At 43.4% G+C, this 19,670-nt stretch overlaps 1 protein-coding gene across 3 annotated transcripts in view; it reads left to right on the forward strand.

Annotated features, from left to right (window-relative positions):
- dmd (dystrophin) overlaps positions 1-19,670 on the forward strand; it is a 137,805-nt gene that overhangs the window by 38,943 nt on the left and 79,192 nt on the right. For 2 of the 3 annotated variants that reach the window (XM_086111318.1, XM_086111308.1), the window contains exons 10-22: positions 3,787-3,915; positions 5,851-5,946; positions 6,015-6,113; positions 8,726-8,907; positions 9,712-9,862; positions 10,559-10,678; positions 13,367-13,468; positions 14,011-14,118; positions 14,767-14,946; positions 15,978-16,144; positions 16,837-16,960; positions 17,527-17,605; positions 19,047-19,159. In XM_086111318.1, the coding sequence (XP_085967444.1) occupies positions 3,787-3,915; positions 5,851-5,946; positions 6,015-6,113; positions 8,726-8,907; positions 9,712-9,862; positions 10,559-10,678; positions 13,367-13,468; positions 14,011-14,118; positions 14,767-14,946; positions 15,978-16,144; positions 16,837-16,960; positions 17,527-17,605; positions 19,047-19,159 (1,650 nt within the window). Of the gene's footprint in view, positions 1-3,786; positions 3,916-5,850; positions 5,947-6,014; positions 6,114-8,725; positions 8,908-9,711; positions 9,863-10,558; positions 10,679-13,366; positions 13,469-14,010; positions 14,119-14,766; positions 14,947-15,977; positions 16,145-16,217; positions 16,254-16,836; positions 16,961-17,526; positions 17,606-19,046; positions 19,160-19,670 lie in introns of all 3 variants that reach the window. The other variant, XM_086111300.1, reaches the window with a different exon arrangement.

Raw genomic sequence — 19,670 nt, forward strand, 5'->3', positions numbered from 1 at the left:
CATGTGGAAGGACAATCGAAAAGAAATGTTCTTACTCTGTAATGAGTACGAGTTTGGCGTGGCAGAATGCGATCGCCGCCGACAAAGCCCAGTAAGCATCTTTGCCATGAGCTAGACTGGAGGTGGTAAGTCAGGTCTTCTTTGGTCCGACATCAGTGACCTTTGACCTCGTGCATACTGGTAATGGAAGCCTTTCCCAGAAGAGTTTGTTGTGATGCAAAGCGGGGAACAATTCTACATCGTTTCACTTTTGGGACGTGGAATGATCAGGTGTCCAATGAGCGCTGAACATTAACTGCAAATTGAAACGGAATCTCCGAATGGAGACGCTGCCGTGAGGTGAGAACAGATTTCCACCGGCAAATTGGATTCACCGCCTGTGACCTTTACTGCTCGGTAATGCTGAGGTCAGTGTCCCACTATCACACTGAATCATGGCAGGATTTAGAGTAGTTCCTGGAAGTAATGGCTGGTAATACAAAATTATTAGTTCAGTTTAAAGGCTGCATCAGCCCTTTGCGCAGGCTCTTGCAGAGGGGGGGGGGGGGGGGGGGGGGTAAAAAGGTGTCAACTTCGAGAGCCTGTATGGTGAATTAAGATATCGAGTGCAGACATGAAGACTTGGCGCAGACAATTACTCAATAAAATTGTTGGCGAGGGAGGAGAAACCAAAAAAAACCCCAAAAAAACAAGGATTACTGTTATCTGCCTTCCCCCTCATATGTCATCATCAGAGCGAAGCTGTCACCGTCTCCTTGCATCAGCACCTAGGATGTGAACGGGACGTGGACTTCAGATTTTAAGGGTTGTACTAACTGCTTGGTCAGCCTTTCGTTTTGCAATACAGTGGTGCCTTGAGATAAGAGTGATTTTGACGCGAGCGTTGTATGGTGGAAATGAACTTAACTGGCTTCGCAACAAGCAGCCACTTCTCACAACGTCAACAATTATTCAAAAAAGAGGCTTCCATCCAGTCGGAGTTTACTGTCAGACGAAATATAAAACAAAGAGAATTCCACGTTTTATATTTAAAACAACCACAATCCATTGTCCGCTAGCATAATGCTAACACATTGTCCGCTAGCATAATGCTAACACATAATAGACTGACTTACCAATAGCATTGGTGCTGCGGCGTTTAAGCAACGGATATTTACGCACAATTTACAGACATATATTCTTTTTCCTCTGCAAAGAAAAACTAATATTATAGCGACTGACAGAGGAGCTGAGCCCGTGTCCTCATATTTGGATGTGTGTATTGTCCTGCCCCCAGGTGGCCAAGACACACACATCTCGAGCAACACAATGAATTGAATTCAAGCAAAACTGTCGGAAAAAAGACTGAATTTCTTTACATTTTATATGATCATGCCCTTACCTCCATGTATTCATAAAGTACAATTTTTTGAGGGTTGTTCTCCTTATTTAAAACTCAACAAACATGTTTTTTTCACAGGGTGGAACGGATTAATGGTATTCCCACTGATTTCAATGGAGAGAGAGAGGATTTGAGACACAAGCATTTTCAAGAGCATGGCCTCGGAACGAATCAAACTTGTATTTCAAGGTGCCACTATAACCTCTGCAGGTTACAACAATCAAGCGTTCTTTGCAGGTTAGCCAGGGGCAAACTTGAGGGTCTTGGTGGTTTATGGCAATAGAACAGAGACAGACTAAGTGTGGTAGGTGAAAAGGAAAGACAGCACGCAGGCGACAGTGTAGACAAGATTGGGGAGGTGAGTCATAACTCCAGAGGTGCAAACAGAGAGAGTGAAAAATAAAACGCTCACACGGGTCATCTGAAAACCTTGGTTGTGGAATACTGTCGACTGGTTAGTCGGCACCTGAACAAGCCAACACAATAGAAGTACTAAAGTTCTGAAAAAAGAAACCGTCTCAAAAAGCCAAAAGGAAAAGGCAAAACACACATGCAGAGTTAATCCATTAGTGCTGGCTGAAATAAGTTCAATTAAGCATAGCAAATTGCCTCTTCGCCTCAGCCTGGTCATTAACCGGCAGTGTATCATTATCTCAGCAATCTCCTTTCAAGACATTGACTGAATGTAGATATTTTCTTTCAGCATCTGTAATTAGTGATGAACTGGAACTTGGTTATGGTTTTGCCTCCTACTTTCCAAAGAACAGCAATAGCGCTATGGATGCTAGCAAAACAAGTTTGATGATAGCGTGACTAGCATGTGCTGCAATTCTGTGTGATGGGCTGATCCAATCTCGCCAGTCATCAAAATAACCAAATGGTTAAACGAGTTTACGGTTCGACTCCGGCTCCTTTCAAAATGAAGAGAGAGAAAAGCATGAGTGCTTTAACTGCCAAAAGAAAATGACTAAATGTAATACGAGGGATACTTTTACATTCCATAAAACGGTGAGTGGCTTAAATGGCCATTGCTGTGTCACTTTGCAACACATCACGTCATAGTAGCGAAATTAGCTTAAACTGTTTGCCTAACGTCTCCGTCATCCTCACCCATTGCAAACACAATTCTCAGTATCAAATTTGTTCTGCTGTTATCTCAGCTCAAGTGTATTTCTAGAGCACTTTAAAACAACCACCGGTGTATACAAAGCGCTGTACAAACGATAAAAAGATACAGTGATAACAAAGACATTAGAAAGCACAAAATCAGTTAAACTAAAAATCAAGTCTCATACTGAATTAAAAGCCAGAGAATAAAAATGAGTTTTAAAGATGGGCAGCGTTCAGTGGGAAGTCATTCCAAAGAGAGGGACCAGCGACGGAAAAGGCTCCATCCCATCTGAGCATAGACCTCGGTATCCCTAGTAGTGTCTGGTCCACAGACCTGAGGCACCAGACAGATGCAAGGGGCATTTAAAGATTTGAAAACAAATAATAGGAGCTTTAAAAAGAAATCTAAAATGTGGAGGGAGCCAGTGAAGGGATGCAAGATGTGCTCCCTCTTACGAGTACCAGTAAAGAGGCGAGCAGCGGCATTCTGGACCAACTGGAGACGCTTGATGGAGGATTGGCTGACTCCAAAGTAAAGTGCAATTCAGTAATCCAGCCGGGCTGTGACAAAGGCATGAATGACTGTTTGAAAGTGCTTTTGTGAACGGAGAGGCTTGACTTTCGCCAGCTGTACCACGGCCGTTTGAAAGGAACAACTACTCCAGCAAGAGAGAGAACAGGCCAACAAAAAAGAGCAATGACACCCGATAAAGGCCCTCAAAACTTACTTGAAAGTTACCACAGCCAGTCATTTGTGAAAAGTGCATCCAGTTCCAGAAGGGAGAAGAGCAAAGTGCATGAGAAAGAAAAGCGCTCGAGCCAGACGCAACAATATTGTCATTCCGTATGTGTCCGGTCTATGTGACAACCTCAAAAGGATTTTCAGCCAACACAATGCACTGATTTGTTTATTGGGGAAATGGAGCAAACGCTGAGCGGGACCAAAATGTGGATATTCAAGACAGAAGAACTGCCGCGCATGCTAACCGTGCTCTCATCAAAACTTGTTTCGTTCGCTTTCATAAGCGTCTTACGATAATGCGGAAAGTTAGAGGCAAAGACCGCTCCCAAATTCTTTTCACTACAAAACGGATCGACATTCAGATAAAATCAGAGCTGATGTCCTGATATTCGTTTTTCTTTTTTTTTCTGTTCTTTTCTCTTGTCTTTTGCGCACTTTTTTGTAACCCCCCCCCCTCCTTCCTCCAACGTGCCTTTTCGTGTTGTGCGTTCTTCCACCTCTCTGCCTTTACCGACCTGTATCCGTCCAACTGTGTCCTCTGTCTGGCTCTCAGATCACAGTGAGCGTGGCTCAGGGCCGAGTGCAGAGCCCCTCCGCTCAGCCTCGCTATAAAAGCTATGCCTACACGCAGGCGGCCTATGTCAAGTCTCCTGAGCAAAAGAGGAGGCGCTTTACTGATCAGGTCCGTGTCTCCACACGCTAACACCTCATACCGCATGTCCATCTGTCTGTGTTTTTTATTTGGTTGTGTTTAAAAACGTTCATCAGCAAAGTCGATGTCAAAACAGATTGTATATTTTTTTGCCGGGTGCAGTCATGCTAATAAGCAACTCCATGTACCGTATTTTCCGCACTAAAAGGTGCACTTAAAAGTCTTCCATTTTCTTAAACGCTCGCAGCGCGCCTTAAAATCCGGTGCGCCTTGTGTATGGTCATTACGGTAATATGTCGACCCCCAAAATGGCTCCTTGCTGGAGACATGCAATAGAACACGGAAATAGAATAGCGGCAAGAGAGTTCACCGTTAACAAGTCAATGTTATAACTTGCTGTTGGTTCAGTGAACTGTGTCGCTGCTTTATTAAATAAGCTCGGAAAAAAGGAGAGCTGTGGTGTTGGTTTTTGATGGTTGTTAATGGTTTTCACAATCTCAACAAATACAGGTACGTCTGATCCTTCTTTGCATTTCCTTGAGTGTAGCTCCATCTAGTGGATGCATTGTAGATTGCGTCTTATAACCCGGCGCGTCCAATATATGAAAAATAAAAAAGACAAAATTCATTGAAGATGCGCCTCATAATCCAGTGCTCCTTTTAGTGTGGAAAATACGGTAGTTAGTAGGTGTGTTCTTGACAGTCTCTGTTCTTTTCAGGTCTGTACGTTCAATAAGTGTCTGCTTATTTTTGGGCTTTTTTGTCTCAAAGGTCAAAACTCAAAGGGGACATCATGCAGTTACATTGTAATGATTTTTTTTTGGGGGGGGGGGGAATACCAAAGAAGCAGTTAGGATCTGAACATATTTGGGATCCGTAGTTTGTGCGCACCTTGCACCAAATCAGAAAAAAAAAAACGGTCTACATTTTTGGGGGATGTTACAGTAATTGGGCCTCACCGAACAATTAGAACATCATGACGTTTCGTCTTGTTTGCTCAACTAGAACTAACTTCTGACTGCACGGCAAGATTTAGTGATTTCAAAAAATATGTTTGTCGTTTTGGGAGGGAGCGAAGCACATTGTTTCGGAAAGTGTGTTGCCTAGCGCAGGGTTGATATTCGCTCTAGAAGTAACACGGTTGCTACGGCTACCAGAAAAGAATTTACCGTGCCCAAAGCGCCTCCTCACGTTTGTATTGCAGTTTGTAGTATTCACAAGAATGATGTTATACGTCACATCACAAATGTTTATTTTCAAAAGAAAAAGCAAATAGTAATGTCTTTGTGCACGTTATCAAGTGTTAAGCATTTCTGTTAAATCGCATTCTTGCGAATGCTTGATTTGTGTGGTAAATTGCTCACTCTCAAAGAAATTAACTGTCTCTAATGATCATGCTTGTATGTTGATTATGGTTGTAGACAGAATAACAGGTGACCCCCCCCCCCCAAAAAAAAAGCAATCTAGTTTAAGTGTTGCCAACTCAGCGAGTTGTTGCTATATTTCGTGACTATTTTTCAAGAAAGCAATCAGCGAGTTTAATTCCTGCTAAGAAATGGACGTGAGTGGAATAATTTTCTCCTGGTGCCCATTTTTTACGTTTCAAAGGCAAGGCGGTGATTTATCCACATTGTGCCGTCTTGAAGGCGGTATCGAAAGAGCATCGATTGCGGCACCGTTCCTTAACAGATTTTAACTTCAAAGAACAAAGTGCGTCTCATGCGTAATGTGCCGGCGATGACTGTCGCAGTCCAACTCTACACATGACTTTTCGTATTTCAGCCCAGCCCCTGCACGGCTTTGCATCCACAGGCAGCTTCTGAGTCAAACCCGATTTGGAATTCAACGCATCTCTTTTCTCTTTCCTGTTGTGTCCTGCTGTTTGTCTCTCCTTTTTATCTGCATCCGATCGTCTCCCTGTTATCCCTCGCCACCTTCTACCGCCTGCCCCGCACCGCCCTCCAGTTTCTGAGCCCCAGCCAAGAAGAGCTGCAGCGAGGCCTCAGTCCTCTGCCTCCCGGCTCTGCCAGTCTGGAGTCTTACCAAGCGGCTCTGGAGGAAGTACGTAGAATGAAAGTGACCGGCTTTGTTGTTTCAATGTTTTCTTTTCATGATTTTTTTTTGTCAAGGTTCTGACCTGGCTGCTCTCGGCTGAAGACGGACTCCAGTCCCAGCCCCCCATCTCAAACCATGTGGAGGAGGTCAAGGAGCAGTTCCACACTCATGAGGTGAGGATATGGATGTCGGTCTGTAGCTGGAAACTGAAAAAAAAAAAAGAAAACGTTTTTTTTTTGTTTTGTTTTTTGACGCTGGTTAAACATGCAAGTTGCGTCCTCTAGCTTTCATCAGCCATAGTCACTCCAGAGCATCCACTCTGCTGCCTGATTGCGTCATCGTTTGGGCTCAATAAACCATTTTGTAACATCGCTGCCATCCAATCCAGAATAACAAGATAAGTCACTTCCTGACCATATTTTACCTCCAGAACAGTTTTGTTGGACGTGACAAGGCTGGCTGCTCCTTTTTTTTTTTATATTCCAAACAGATTTACTGTCAAAACCTCTGTTTTTCGCACTAAATGCGTTCTAAAGTTCTTTCCTTCCAAAGTCTGACTAAAACCGACTTTGTGTATGGAAACTGAAGCATTGGGCTTGCTTTCACCCTTTAAGCAACAGGAACAGTACAGCAGCAGATGCGGATAGACATTTGAGCAATACTCTAGGGCACGGGTGTCAAAGTCAAGGCCCGGGGGCCAGATCTGGCCCACCACATCATTTTCTGTGGCCCGCGAAAGCAAATCACAGATGTCAACTTTCACGATGCTGGCTAAAATCTCTACCAAAATTTCCAGTTCTCATTTGTAATAAATAAGAGTGATACTGGAAGCATTTTCTTGTGACCAAACCGCCCATTACAGTAACTTCAACAATAGGTGAATAAACCGTTATCCTTGACTTCTTCATATGGTTTCAGTCATAAAAGCCCTCCAAGGGAAACTGTGACTAAAATCTGACAAGAAATGAGTTTGACACCCCTGCTCGAGGGCATAGATTCTTTATCCTCTTAAAAAAAAGACGAATATTTCAGCAGCTTACTGCGCAGTCGTGTCCATCTTTTTCGGGTCTAAACATGCATACGTTGGATGTCTACATTGTACTGTTCTTTGTTGGCCAAGGCACACCCATCACAAGGAGACAGACGGTGAATTAAAGCATGAAATCAGGATGCACATTTAACCATTTCTGTTATTACCGTATGTTTTAATTTAGCGCCATACTGTAGAGCAGAGGCGTGTCTGGCCAGCTTCAAGTATTCCACCAAAAAAGGTGTTCCAAAAAAGCGCAACTGATCCAATCCGATCAATCTTAATACCATAAACAGTTCAGAAAATGAACAGTTATTCAGAACATGAACAAGATTGGTGAGCCTGTCCTCACGCTCATCCATCTGGTACGTTGCATATTCATGAATGTCTAGTTGCCTAAAGACGTCTGGTTTCTTGAGCACCGCAACTTTCTCTGTGCATTCAAAACTTGTCGGGTTGCCCCTATGCTTACCCGAAAAAAAAATAAAATTATCCACTGCTTTTCTTGTAATTGTCTGCTTTTGCCAGCCACCGGCAGCTTTTGAAATAGACACGATTGGGACTAGCTGACAGGATATTTTTTCTTCTCACTTCAGAATGACATTTTGCTGAAAACCATCATGAGCCTGAGCTCCGGTAGCCCATAAGTGATTAAGGAAAAGAAAAAAAACCCCACCCAGGGCAACGACTACACGGCACAAACCGCGGCGGCTGCACAAACATTAAACTTTAAAGTCAAGTAAATATCATCCTGCAGACCGCAAATGGCCCTGGGCTGCGAGCTTGAGACGCTTGTCGAGTGATATTTTTGTGGTTATTAAAAACAGAACATTTTTGATAAATGTTTTGTGAAACTGACTCAGGGCATTGCCATTCATTTCAACTGGGTAAGATGATTTTTCTGGAATGGATTATGGTCCAAAACTGAGCTATGACTGTATTATGTTTTTAGATTTGACTATACAGTGCTATTTTTTTTTTTTTTTTTTTTAATGTTGGTGCTTTGGAATGTAAGTAGGAGACAGAGACAGAGAGGAGACAGAGAGGAAGGCCAAAGAGGAGATTCATGCATGCCCTGAGGGAAGACATGCAGGTAGTTGAAGTCAGAGTAGAGGATGCAGAGAACAAGGAAAGATGGAAATTAATGACTCGCTGTGGCAACCCCTGAAAAGGGACAAGTCGAAAGGAGAAGAAGTTGGTGCTTTGGGGGGGGGGGGGGGGGCTGGGATGACATTTCCATTCATTTCAATCGGGCAAGTTCGTGCGTGGGTTTTCTCCGGGTACTCCGATTTCCTCCCACGTTCCAAAAACATGCATAGAAAGGCTGATTGAACACTCCAAATTGTCCCTAGGTGTGAGTGTGAGCGTTGACGGTTGTTCGTCTCTGTGTGCCCTGCGATTGGCTGGCAACCGGTTCAGGGTGTCCCCAGCTGTCAGACATGCACGGGCAATGTTTAGCTGTTCAAATACACTTTTGTTCATCAACACTTTGAATCATCAAGCTCTCCAGATTCAACGACCCCTGACCGTTCAGCTCGCTGAAGATAATATGCAGTACTGTACGAGTCAAGTGCTCGAAAAGGAGACGGGGGCGCTTTCATCTATTATGAGGGCACTTCAAACAAATGGAGTCAGGCCATTTAGAGTGGAGTTGTCGGGGCGCCGCTATCAGTTAATTAGCTGTAACGAGCGGAACTTTTCCGCAATGGTGAAGTGTATTAATTAATTTATTTTTTATGCCTGTCCTCCTCGCAGGGCTATATGGTGGAGCTCACCGCGCACCAGGGCAGCGTGGGGCGCGTCCTCCGAGCCGGCGCAGCTTTACTGGCTGAGGGCAACCTGAGTGAGGAGGAGGACACCGAAGTCAGGGAACAGATGACCCTGCTGAACTCTCGATGGGAGCACCTCCGGGTGGCCAGCATGGAGAGGCAAAGCAGGTGCTCACATGCTCAAAACACACATTTTTCCGAAAACCTACAACAGTGCTGGTGTGGCCCGGTGTTTCGTTTGTCGTAGCCTAAAAAGCTTGAATTGGCTTCAGCTTTTGTAAAATGTGACATCAGTTGGGCTGTTTTCAAGAGGTTTTTGTGGGGTTTCTTTGTTTTGCATTGTAAGTTATAAGAGGAAGTACAAATATAGAAATACAATTAAGACTCTCTATATTAAGATACTCCCTATGCTTGTTTCTGATAGCGCTATGGCTAAATTTTTTTTATCCTTTAAATACACTTTTAAAATGATGAAAGCACATTTTTCTCATGTTTTCCCCCCCAAACTATCAAACATATCGAATCACAATATACAGCGATAATCATTCCCAAATATGTGCATTATAAAATGAACCGACAATTATTGGATTCTGTCGGTGTAAAAAGCAGGATTGAACAGCATTTGACGTGCAATCCAAGTTCAGCAAAAGCTCGACTGAGCCTGAAATAGGCCTACTGACTGATTTCCCTCTTCTTTTTTTTTTCAAATTTACCGTGTTTAACATGACACCGAACCACCATCTTGTGGCCAATTGTGGAGTTCTATCCCAAATAAACAAGAGGCAGAACAAGATTGAGTTCTAAAAAAAAATCAAGCAAAACTAGCAGGACCGTACACCTGAAACTTATGGTTTACCGGAGTTGTCTTTTCCTACACAATTATCTGTACTTCTGCTTAACGTTGTAAGTTGAGATGTGGTGAGTACATTTGGCACCTCTGATCAATGGTATGAAATTGCCCCACGGAGCCAGACTCCACCAGGTCCTCATGGACCTACAGCACAAGCAGCTGCAGCAGCTCACAGACTGGCTGGACGCAACGGAGGCGCGGGTGAACAAGATGGAGGCTCAGCCGCTTGGTCCTGACTTGGAGAACGTCAAGCGCCAAGTGGAAGAGCACAAGGTGGCGACCTGAAGTCATGATTTATTCATACATGTTGATTTTGTTTTGCTCGAGATCAGTTCAGTTCTTAAGAACTGCAGTCAGTCCACGTTCTTACGTATCAATGTTTCATGAAATATGAAAAGTTGAAGTGATTAAGGCACATATTTGTTTGCGGCTTTGCCGCACTTGTTTGGTCGAATTTTGCAAAGTTATCGTCGTGGACGCTGAAGCGTAGACTTTACGCAAATCTGATCAACTGGATGAAATCGGCATATTTTGTACTTTATGCAAAAGCCAATTGATCGGTGATGTTATTGATCGGATCTGCAAAATGCAACACGAGAGCAAACGCCACCTACAAATACGTTTCTCAGCATATACAGTTGGAATTTGTTTTATTCGAAAAAAAAAATTCAACATTTTGAAATAATGTTGGTTTTGGAGAATGAGGAGGTTGTCGGGTTTCACCCCCACATTTTCCGTGAATTGAATGTTTCTTAGCTTTTTGGGGAGGATTTTTAAGTTTGAATTGCTGTCAGTTTTCCCCAATGCATTTGATTGGCCATCAATTATACGTGAATTTGGGCTGTTGGTGGGCCAGGGTAGTCCCACGACTTAGTGGTACCTTGGTTCAGTAAAGTTTGGGAAATTCGGCCTCACACTGTCATGAAAGTGCTGGGAAAAAAGCTCAATCAATTGGCGTATTGTCTGCAGCTTTTGCAGGAGGACCTGGAGCAGGAGCAGGTACGGGTCAACTCGCTGACCCACATGGTGGTTGTGGTGGACGAGACCAGCGGGGACAGTGCCACTGCTGCCTTGGAGAGCAAACTTCAGGCAAGTTGGAGCAGCACGTCTTCACTACTGACTCGATAATTGTCCAGAAATTAAGAAAAAATATTCTCAAACCTAATTCAGGAACTATTTGGACTTCCTGACACTATAGTGATGCCGGTGTGGTTCATAATTCACTCACAAAAAAACAAAACAAAAAAAAAAGATAAAACAATTGAGAAGCGGCGCACGTGCCAGAGATGCTGCGTATAATCACACCCGCATATATTAAGTGCTGGTTCTTTGTTTCAAGTGCAGCTTTTGTTGCGTTACCACCTGCAGAGCAGTTTATTGCAGAATGGAGCATAAACCAGCTCAAGAGATTAGGAGACGAGGAACGGAAACATGCAAATGCAAGTTGACTTCTTCAGGTTTCCCCCCTGCTGCATTTTTGGGCCAAGATGATTCGACTCTTAAATCTCGGTTGTCTCATTTATGGCCTTGCGATTGTTTTTTTTTTTTTTTTTTTTTAACATCTTGATTTAGGGGCCATTTGCACAATCCATCTTTTCAACTGAAAAATGTATTCATGAGAATACAGCCGCAGGCTCATATCTTGATTATTTAACAGAGGACACGTTTGAGAGGATCACAACCAAAATCGAGTGAGAAAAGGGAGTGTCCAGACCAGACGAGTCGCACTCCTCATATTGCTCAGATGCTAAACATTGTCAACATGCACATACTGCGCAATGTTGAAACCTATTCAAAGGTGGGGTTGGCCGAATTGCTTCCAAAATGTCTTCTGAGTTTGTGACATTAGAATTTTAGAATACCGTATAAATTAAAGTATCACTCTCTGAATTGCAAAAAAATCGATAACATGATGTTCTGTAGCATTCTGTTTGATGAATATATTGCTGGTCTTCAAACAAAATGCCAAAGCAACAAATCACAAACGATGACTGATAACTGTTCAACTACTCATGAAACCAATCATTACTTTTGTAACACACTGTCAACATAAAAACACATTCGGTAACTTGTGCTGGCCCGGCATATCACATAGCATGTTGCAAAAATAGCATTTTACATATATTGCAGTGCGAAAGGTCTCCAAACTACGATTCGGGTGCCATTCGCGGCCCCCCGCCCATTTTGACTGGCCCCGGACTTGTACATGTACTTCTTACTTGCGACACTCGGAGACAAGGCAAACACAAAGAACACACATGACTTGAGTAGCAACAACATTTCTACTCCCAGTGCCCTGGTGGATATGGATGATTCAGTCAAAGCCAGTCGGGAGAATTGCAAATTTAGCGATTCCGCTTCCATTTATTGACAGTGCTGATCGATCCGATTCCTGAGTGATTCCCATTGAGTGGGGAAAAGAAATAACACAACTGCGTTTTGGGGGGTTTTTTGCTCTGTTTATTGTCATCCACTTTGAATCGATGATACAACATCATCAGCAAGCAAATCCTAATCTGTAACGTATCCTGAGGAGGAAGACAAAAAGTAGGCAAAGTAGGGGGGCCCTTATTTCTCAAAATATGTCAAGAGACCAGCAAGCTTAATGCAGTTTTTTTCCCCACATACCTTACAAAATATCATCGTGCCCGAGCAAATTGTCCAGTTCCACACTTCGCGGTATCGGTTGAAATATTCGTTGAAATATTCATGAATCTGGTTTTTAAAGTTTAAAACAACTGCAAACATGGCCACTGGGAACGGTCCAAGGAGAGCTTCTACCTCTCATCCTTCCTGCCAGGATATCAGCTCTCCATTATTCAAGCAAGTAGAGAATTTTTGCACTGGAAAACTTTCCTATTGTGTGACACGTTTGAGAATATTTACAGTGCTCCGGTTGCATTCTGCTTGATCCAAAACGAATTCATGCATAAAATCGAGCGAGCCGAGGGGAGCGTGACCGACCGTTCTCAACACTTTGAATTTTGTTTCCTCTCCGCTCTTTCGTCCTCCTTGCCAGGACGTGAGCCTAATCGCGGCCGGGAAGAAGGAATCTATAAGTGGACGCTTGTTACGTAAAGCGAACAAACAAACAATTAATGAAAACCATTGACAAGAACTTACTGGGTTTCTGATTCCCAACCCTCATTACAGAAGAAACGAGCATGAATTGCAATTGTTTGGTCCATTTCATCCTCGGTGTCTGTTATCTGATTCCCGATTGCCCTTGTTTTGGTCCACAATGTGGAGGTGTGATTCTGCCGCTGCTCAGTACAGGCGCAAATCTAGAGGAGTATCCCCCCTCCCCCCCAAAAAAGTATTAATGAATAATTTTATATACTGGTATGTATATACAGGTATATATGTACAGTGTATATATATATATATATAATCTCATTTAATATCTTTGTTACACCAATGGATTGTTTTTAGCGTGTTAAATAAATTCAAGGTAAAGATCGTTCAAGTGGATCGTTCGATCATCATTTTCATTTTTCTGTATGCAGCCCTCAGAAAGAAAAAAAAACGTTTTGGACACCCCCGGTTTTTAGCTGGTACCCAGCACAAGATCATGCTCCTTTTTGTCCCTTCAGGAAAGTGTTCACTGTCCACATTAGGCAGCTGGAAGAATTTAATTGGCACGTGACAAAATGAAACTACATGATGAGCCTTTTGGGGAGCCCGGATGGCAAAGTAGAATGTTTTAGCCTCTCCGATGACCTAATTTAAGAGGAAATGTGTGTGTGTGTGTGTGTGTGTGTGTGTGCGCGCATTTAGGTGCTCGGTGACCGCTGGGCAGCCATCTGTAGATGGACAGAAGAACGCTGGATTCTGCTCCAAGAGATTCTCTTGAAATGGCAACACTTCACAAATGAGCAAGTACGGCCTGCGTGCACGTCGCTCGGTTTTCTTCAATTGCGTGTCACCCGTTCGTGAATGGGGACCTCATCCGTGTGTAATATTGTTCCCAGGATATCGTATTTCTTTCTCGCCTAATATTTGTCATGATTCGGTTTGGGACCAACAGGTGGCACTGTAGGGCTTCCCCTGCAGCTGCACACCTGTTGGTCATTAGATAATTAGTGGCTTTAAAAGGACTCCCAGCCCGAGCACTCATTGTCGGGTCATTGTTTGCTTGCAACTGTCATGGTTCTGTTCCTGTCATGGTTCTGTTCCTGTTAGTTTTTTGCCACAGTCATGGTTTTGTTTTGCTACTTTGGATTAGTTTTGGTTGTTAGCACTTTGTTTGTTTTGGATTCAGTTTTCTCTGTTTAATACAATTCGTCAAGTACACCCTGCTCCTTCCTCCTGCCTGCTTTTTGGGGTCCACCACCACCTCGCAAATGTGACAATATTACAGTGAAAATAAAACTGCTGCCTTCTGTTGTTTCCCTTGTTTATTATTTTTTTCTTTCCGTTAGTCTTTAGTCGACTCGTGGCTGACTCAGAAGGAGGAATTGGTTCGTTCGATCAAAACCCCCAATGAAAAGGACCACGCCGCCACAATGGCTTGTCTGCGCCATCTTGCCGTGAGTCAATCAGAATCCTAAACCCTTAGCCTTATTAATTGTGTTCTATCAAAAATACAACTTCAACATTCTTCATAAGCCAAAGTGACTTAGAAAGAGAAGAATAGTGTCTCTGACGGCATAGGCCAGTGATTCCCAAAGTGTGTACATGCTCCCCCTAGTGGTATGGGGGGGAATCCCTTCATTAAATGGTCAACCTGTGCATAATGTTTTTAATCCAGTACAGTACATTAAAGGACAGTTCAGTTGTATTTAACTTTTCAGGACAACACATTTTTATTTGTTTTTTATTTATTATGTAAGTATTTTCTGTAGTCAACTTTTACTCTGAATCATTTTTTAAATGCATTGGACATTTTCCTCCATTTGAACGTTTATGTTCAAACTCTGCTTAATGTTACGGTGGCTTACGATAATATTACATGTGTTTGTCATTATGGTTTTACTCGGAAAGCTAACATTTTTTTTTTTTGGTTGTACTTGGTTTAAAAAGTTGTTGAGCACCACTGCCATTGATAGACCGAGTGTGTGTGAGGCATCTTGACTCTTTGTGGACAAGAACGGAAAGCTCTCATTAATTAATGATCGACCTTTCTGATGCATTGCAGTCAGCGGGTGTATTCATTTATTTTGTTTGTGCTCCACCAGATTGTCAAGACAGAGCTGGATGTGAAGCGCCCCACCATGGACAAGCTGTGCGCCATGAGTCAGGACCTGCTCTGCAGTGTCAAGAACAAGGAGGTGGCCAGCAAACTGGAGGCCAGGCTGGATACTTTGACTCAACGTTGGGATCGACTGGTGCAAAGTCTGGATCTCATCAGCGCCCAGGTACAATGTGCATGAATTTCCATAAGGAAAATTAGATGGTCTTTTATTTTCATTACCGTACTGAATTGGAGGACACTGTAGACACCAACATTTCTGAGCAACAGAGCATTTATTTAAATTTTTTGATCTATAAAACGCTGGAAAATTGAAGAAAGGACTTTCCTTCGGCCTACCCATCATCACAGCAACTAGCTTGATGTCATTTCTGCTGAGCCATATAGCTTGCTTCCCCCCCCCCCTTGTTTTCCAATCGCTGATTGACTTTAATGTCATCATTTGCCCGATCAGTCAATGACATCGTTGATGGGATCTGCGAAATCAGACAACCTCGTTCACTCAGGGGTCATTCGGCAGCGCCATCGTGTATATGTGAGCCTGAAAGCAAATCTATTTTTCGCCCTATCTCGTGCCATTCTGAGTGGATAGCCTTTGCGCTGGGAGGCGGAAATTTCGCCACCGCGCCCTCGATCATCCAATCACAAGTCAGAATGTTTATTATTATTAGTATTTTTTGACTGGTAAAAACTCTGAAAACCATTCAACCTAAGTTACGTGATCTTCTGGCCATGCACATTCAGCCAATCGCAGATGCAACCGGCAGGCAGGCATGTTGTCTGAACACAGATGTAGCGCCGTCGTTGACAGGACGACTGGTATTTTGTATTTTTTTTAAAAATTAACTTCAGAGGAGATGTTATAAACATTACACATTAATGTGTCAGCGTTTTTTTTTTTTAAAGAGGTTTTTGGGTTCCAAGTCCTTTTTTTACAATGCGTTCATGCAATGGCGGGTGTTGACTGTAAATATACAAGTGGTCTACATCAATATATATTCGATCTTCTGATCGAATCCGTGATCAAGTATCTTTTTTTTTTTTTTTTTTTTTTTAAACCTTGTAATTGCATAAAGCCTAATCGAGACAGCAGATGTTCTGGATCAGGGGATGTGCAGTGGATGTTAAAAAAAATAGTGTCCTTTAAAAAGCTGTAATGCCAAATCCCACACCCTCTTTGGCCATGCACACGTTCAGCTCTCACCGGTCGTCACCGCGGCATCCCCCGAGCCCGAAATGACCCACTCAGGCACGGCGAGTGTTACCAAGGTGACGAGGCAGAGTGTAGCGGCACTACGCCAAGCCCGAGAGTCCCCACCCCAGAAGAAGAGGCAGGTGGTCGTCGATTCGGAACTCAGGAAAAGGTTAGTACACTTCTGGGTGAACTTTGATCAATAACATTTCGCATCTATTTTCTAACTTCTGTGCATTATTCAGTTGCATGCACCCATTTCTGCTCACATACCTTAGCAGGTAGGTGTCCACTCTCATCAGATGTCAAGGATTTCTTTATGTGATCAAACCCAAAGATGCTTCACTCAAATTTTATGAATTGAATCATCTTTCCTTGTTCCAGCCTCACCAAGACAAGCAATAAGAATTGAAAAAAAAATTGTGACATGTTTTCATTCTTTTTCAAGTATTGCAATTTATAAAACCATATAGGAATTCTTCTGGAATGAATTTGAATACGACAGTCTCTTGCTTGAAGCTGCTTCAGCAGGCATGGCGATCACACGAGAAAGGAACAGTGTGGGAAAGTTAATAATTGGAGAGGGGAGGAGTTGGTGTCAGACGAAATATATCTTGGAAAAAAATGTGAACGTGTATGTAAAAATGAATACGATTTTAGAAATACGGTAATTGCCAATAGACTAGGAAGAAAAGCTGACAATGCCTTACAGGGCGAGCCGTTGTCAGCTTTTTTTTTCGTTTTTCTTATGAGCTCCCGTGAAGTGGAAGTCACTTTTCAATCATATAAATACTGATGTGTTTGGTCAGTGCATTTTTTATTTTTTTTTTACTCTTTAGTCATAACAGTTTGTTCATCCCTCAGATTTGATGTGGACTTCACAGAGCTTCACAGCTACATGACTCGAGGCGAGGCTATCCTGCACAGTCCGGAGTTCTCTGTGTCCCGCAAAGAAGGCAGCATTCAGGACCTGTATGACAAAGTGCAGGTAAAACTGTGCCTGCACGAAAAATGTCATGATCACGTGGTCGCGTGTGTTTTTATCGGAGTGCAGAAAAATGCAGTAGAACCGTACATTCATCTTAAGTTCCGTTCAAAGATGAACTGATGGTCAGAAAAGCCGTGTGGCGAGTACAAACATGACATTTTATCAAATAAAGGTCATCATTTTGGCATCTTCATGCAAAGATGGTTTATTTTAGGCCTCTCGCATACTGCGCGACTGAACTGGACAGTCGTGAACCAAAAATGATCCCCGCCGCAAATCGTGCCTAGAAACCAACATGCTTGCTCATGGGGAAACGTGTTGAGATGTTACGTATGCTGCATTCTTGCTTTGTACACGGAAGCACAGATTTGATTGCGAAACCTTGCTCGCGTTGAGTGACAGACACGTTTGTATCCGAACCACCACACATGGGGCGACAGTTCAGTTAGCTTGCCGAACTAATATTCGATAAAGACTGTGTCGAAATAGAAAATGTTCATTCTTTTTGTCTTATTCGACTTTTGTGATCAATCAAGTTTCTCTTTTCCTGCCATTCTTTCCTGCAGCTTATAGAACGCGAACGACCAGAAAAGTACCGGAAGCTTCAAGAAGCGACGCGCACAGCACAGACCCTTGTTGAGCAGGGTACCGTGTACACACGCGCGCACACACACACGCACACTGGCATTCACATGCATTCACACCTATTCAACGGGCACCCTGTCTGTCCCCATGGCAACGCCTCCACCTGTCCCACCCTCTCTCCTTGTCGCCATAGAAACCCTGATAGAGACTCTCCTCCGTCCTCTTCACTGCCCTTGTTGGGGCTGTGTAAAAACGCAGACTCATTCAACTTGTACTTTCTGTCTTTTATTGCCGCCAACCTGCTAGCCTTCAGGCAACAAAACGTCATCTTCCTCCAGCTATGCAGCACTTGAGCCTTGCAAGCAATTGATGTCTTTGCTTCCAAGCTCTTCAAAACATGGCATCATGGGTTCAGACAGACCAAGGCCTCTCACCTAAGTTTGCCTCTTGGAGCCACACCCATCACTCTTTTGCGACAGACATGACCTGGGTTTCTATCGTGTTGCCTTTTACGAGTCGATATCATCATATGGTGCCTTTGAGACCAAAAAATGTGGATTTCTTTTTTTCCATCCAACTACATATTTCTTGAATTAAGTAGCTGCTGTGCTGTAAGAAATGCTAATTGGCTGAAATTTTTGCTTCTAAATTGCACCGCGAGCAGACAATGTATACAAACAGCAAAGTAAATGTGAGCTTGCCGACAGGGTGGACGATTTTGGCTAACGGTGGCACTTAATTAGTCTGTGGTGGACCTTCACCTAGCAACATGGCATCGGCACTTTGTTCTTTCTGTATCGTAATTACCCTTACTTTCTGCATGAGAACATGTCAATTCCCTAGATAGTGACAATAAACATGTCATTTCCAATTGACACACAGCAGAGAAGAACGTGCCAGATTTGAATATGAAGTTTCAGAATTATGAAAATGTGGGCGTGTCCACAAAATATGTCGAGCAACTCTTTTATGCCTTTTATACACATCACTACATGTTTGAGCCGTGAAATTATATTTGCGTCAAGTCTACGGCAGCTGGAATGTAAACCACCAAGAGGCGCTAGCCGACAGCTAGCTTGGGAGCTAACAGCCTTCCGAGGCTCCTCTCAGCTGCTGTACGTACAGTCAATGGGTTCGTCCGCTGTGTTGCCCCTCGCTTGGCAATTTAAATGAAGACGCTAAGCCGTCCACGGAAGATGTATTGTGGTGATGGAAATGGCCCGAGTGATCAAAACGAAGTAACTCACAAGTGTGGCTGACAACCAACGATATGTGTTCAGAATAACAACAGCAAACAGCAATCAAAACAATACTCGACCTCTGGTGTTGCAATGCTCACAAGCTATCTTGCTGGCCTCATTCGGCTCAAGTCATTGGCGTGAATCTGTACTGTAGTATTAGCATAAAAAATGTCAACGTTGTCTGTTCTGTGTCAGCTAAAGAGCCTCCCAACTGTGTTTCTTCCCTTTTCTTATCATAACTGCCCCTTCGTTCCTGCCAGAGGGGACTCGGGCTGATGACATCGCCCAGGCTGCCGAGCAGCTGAACCAGCGCTGGGTCGGCTTTTGTGCTCTGTTGGCAGACAGGCTGGTATGGCTGGCCTACCAGACAAAGGTACCCATACACGCACTGCATACATTAGGATTTATTTCAAACCCCAGGAGTCTGAGCCAGCCAAGGCAGTTACATTTACAATTACAGTTCTTTTATCAATGCCCTGCCAAACCAATTTTTTTTTTTTTTTCCAACATCACATCTTGCATCAAAACGTGAGGGAAGTAGGCTCATTTAGAAATGGTCAAAGGTCAAAACGGACCCCGGTGCACAAGTAAGCTCTCTTAACCTGCAATTGGCTGGCAACCGTTTCAGGGTGTCCCCCGCCTACTGGCCGAAGACGGCTGGGATAGGCTCGCGACCCTTGTGAGAATAAGCGCATTCGATAATGGATTCTTCTCTTCACGCGAGTGTTTCTAACCAAGCCTTTCACACTGCCTTGAATTGATGAGGTCTGGTGTGACAAGACTCAATCTGAGGCCAATGCGGGTGGAGAATGAGTTCATTGCTGCTGACATATCAAGAAAATAGTTTGTGAGCCAAGACAGATGGAGCCCAGCTTTTTCTTGTC

The sequence above is a fragment of the Hippocampus guttulatus genome, chromosome 1, assembly GCF_054856545.1.
Source record: "Hippocampus guttulatus isolate MCC_2025c chromosome 1, RoL_Hgut_1.0, whole genome shotgun sequence".
In the NCBI taxonomy this organism is placed as follows: Eukaryota; Metazoa; Chordata; class Actinopteri; order Syngnathiformes; family Syngnathidae; genus Hippocampus; species Hippocampus guttulatus.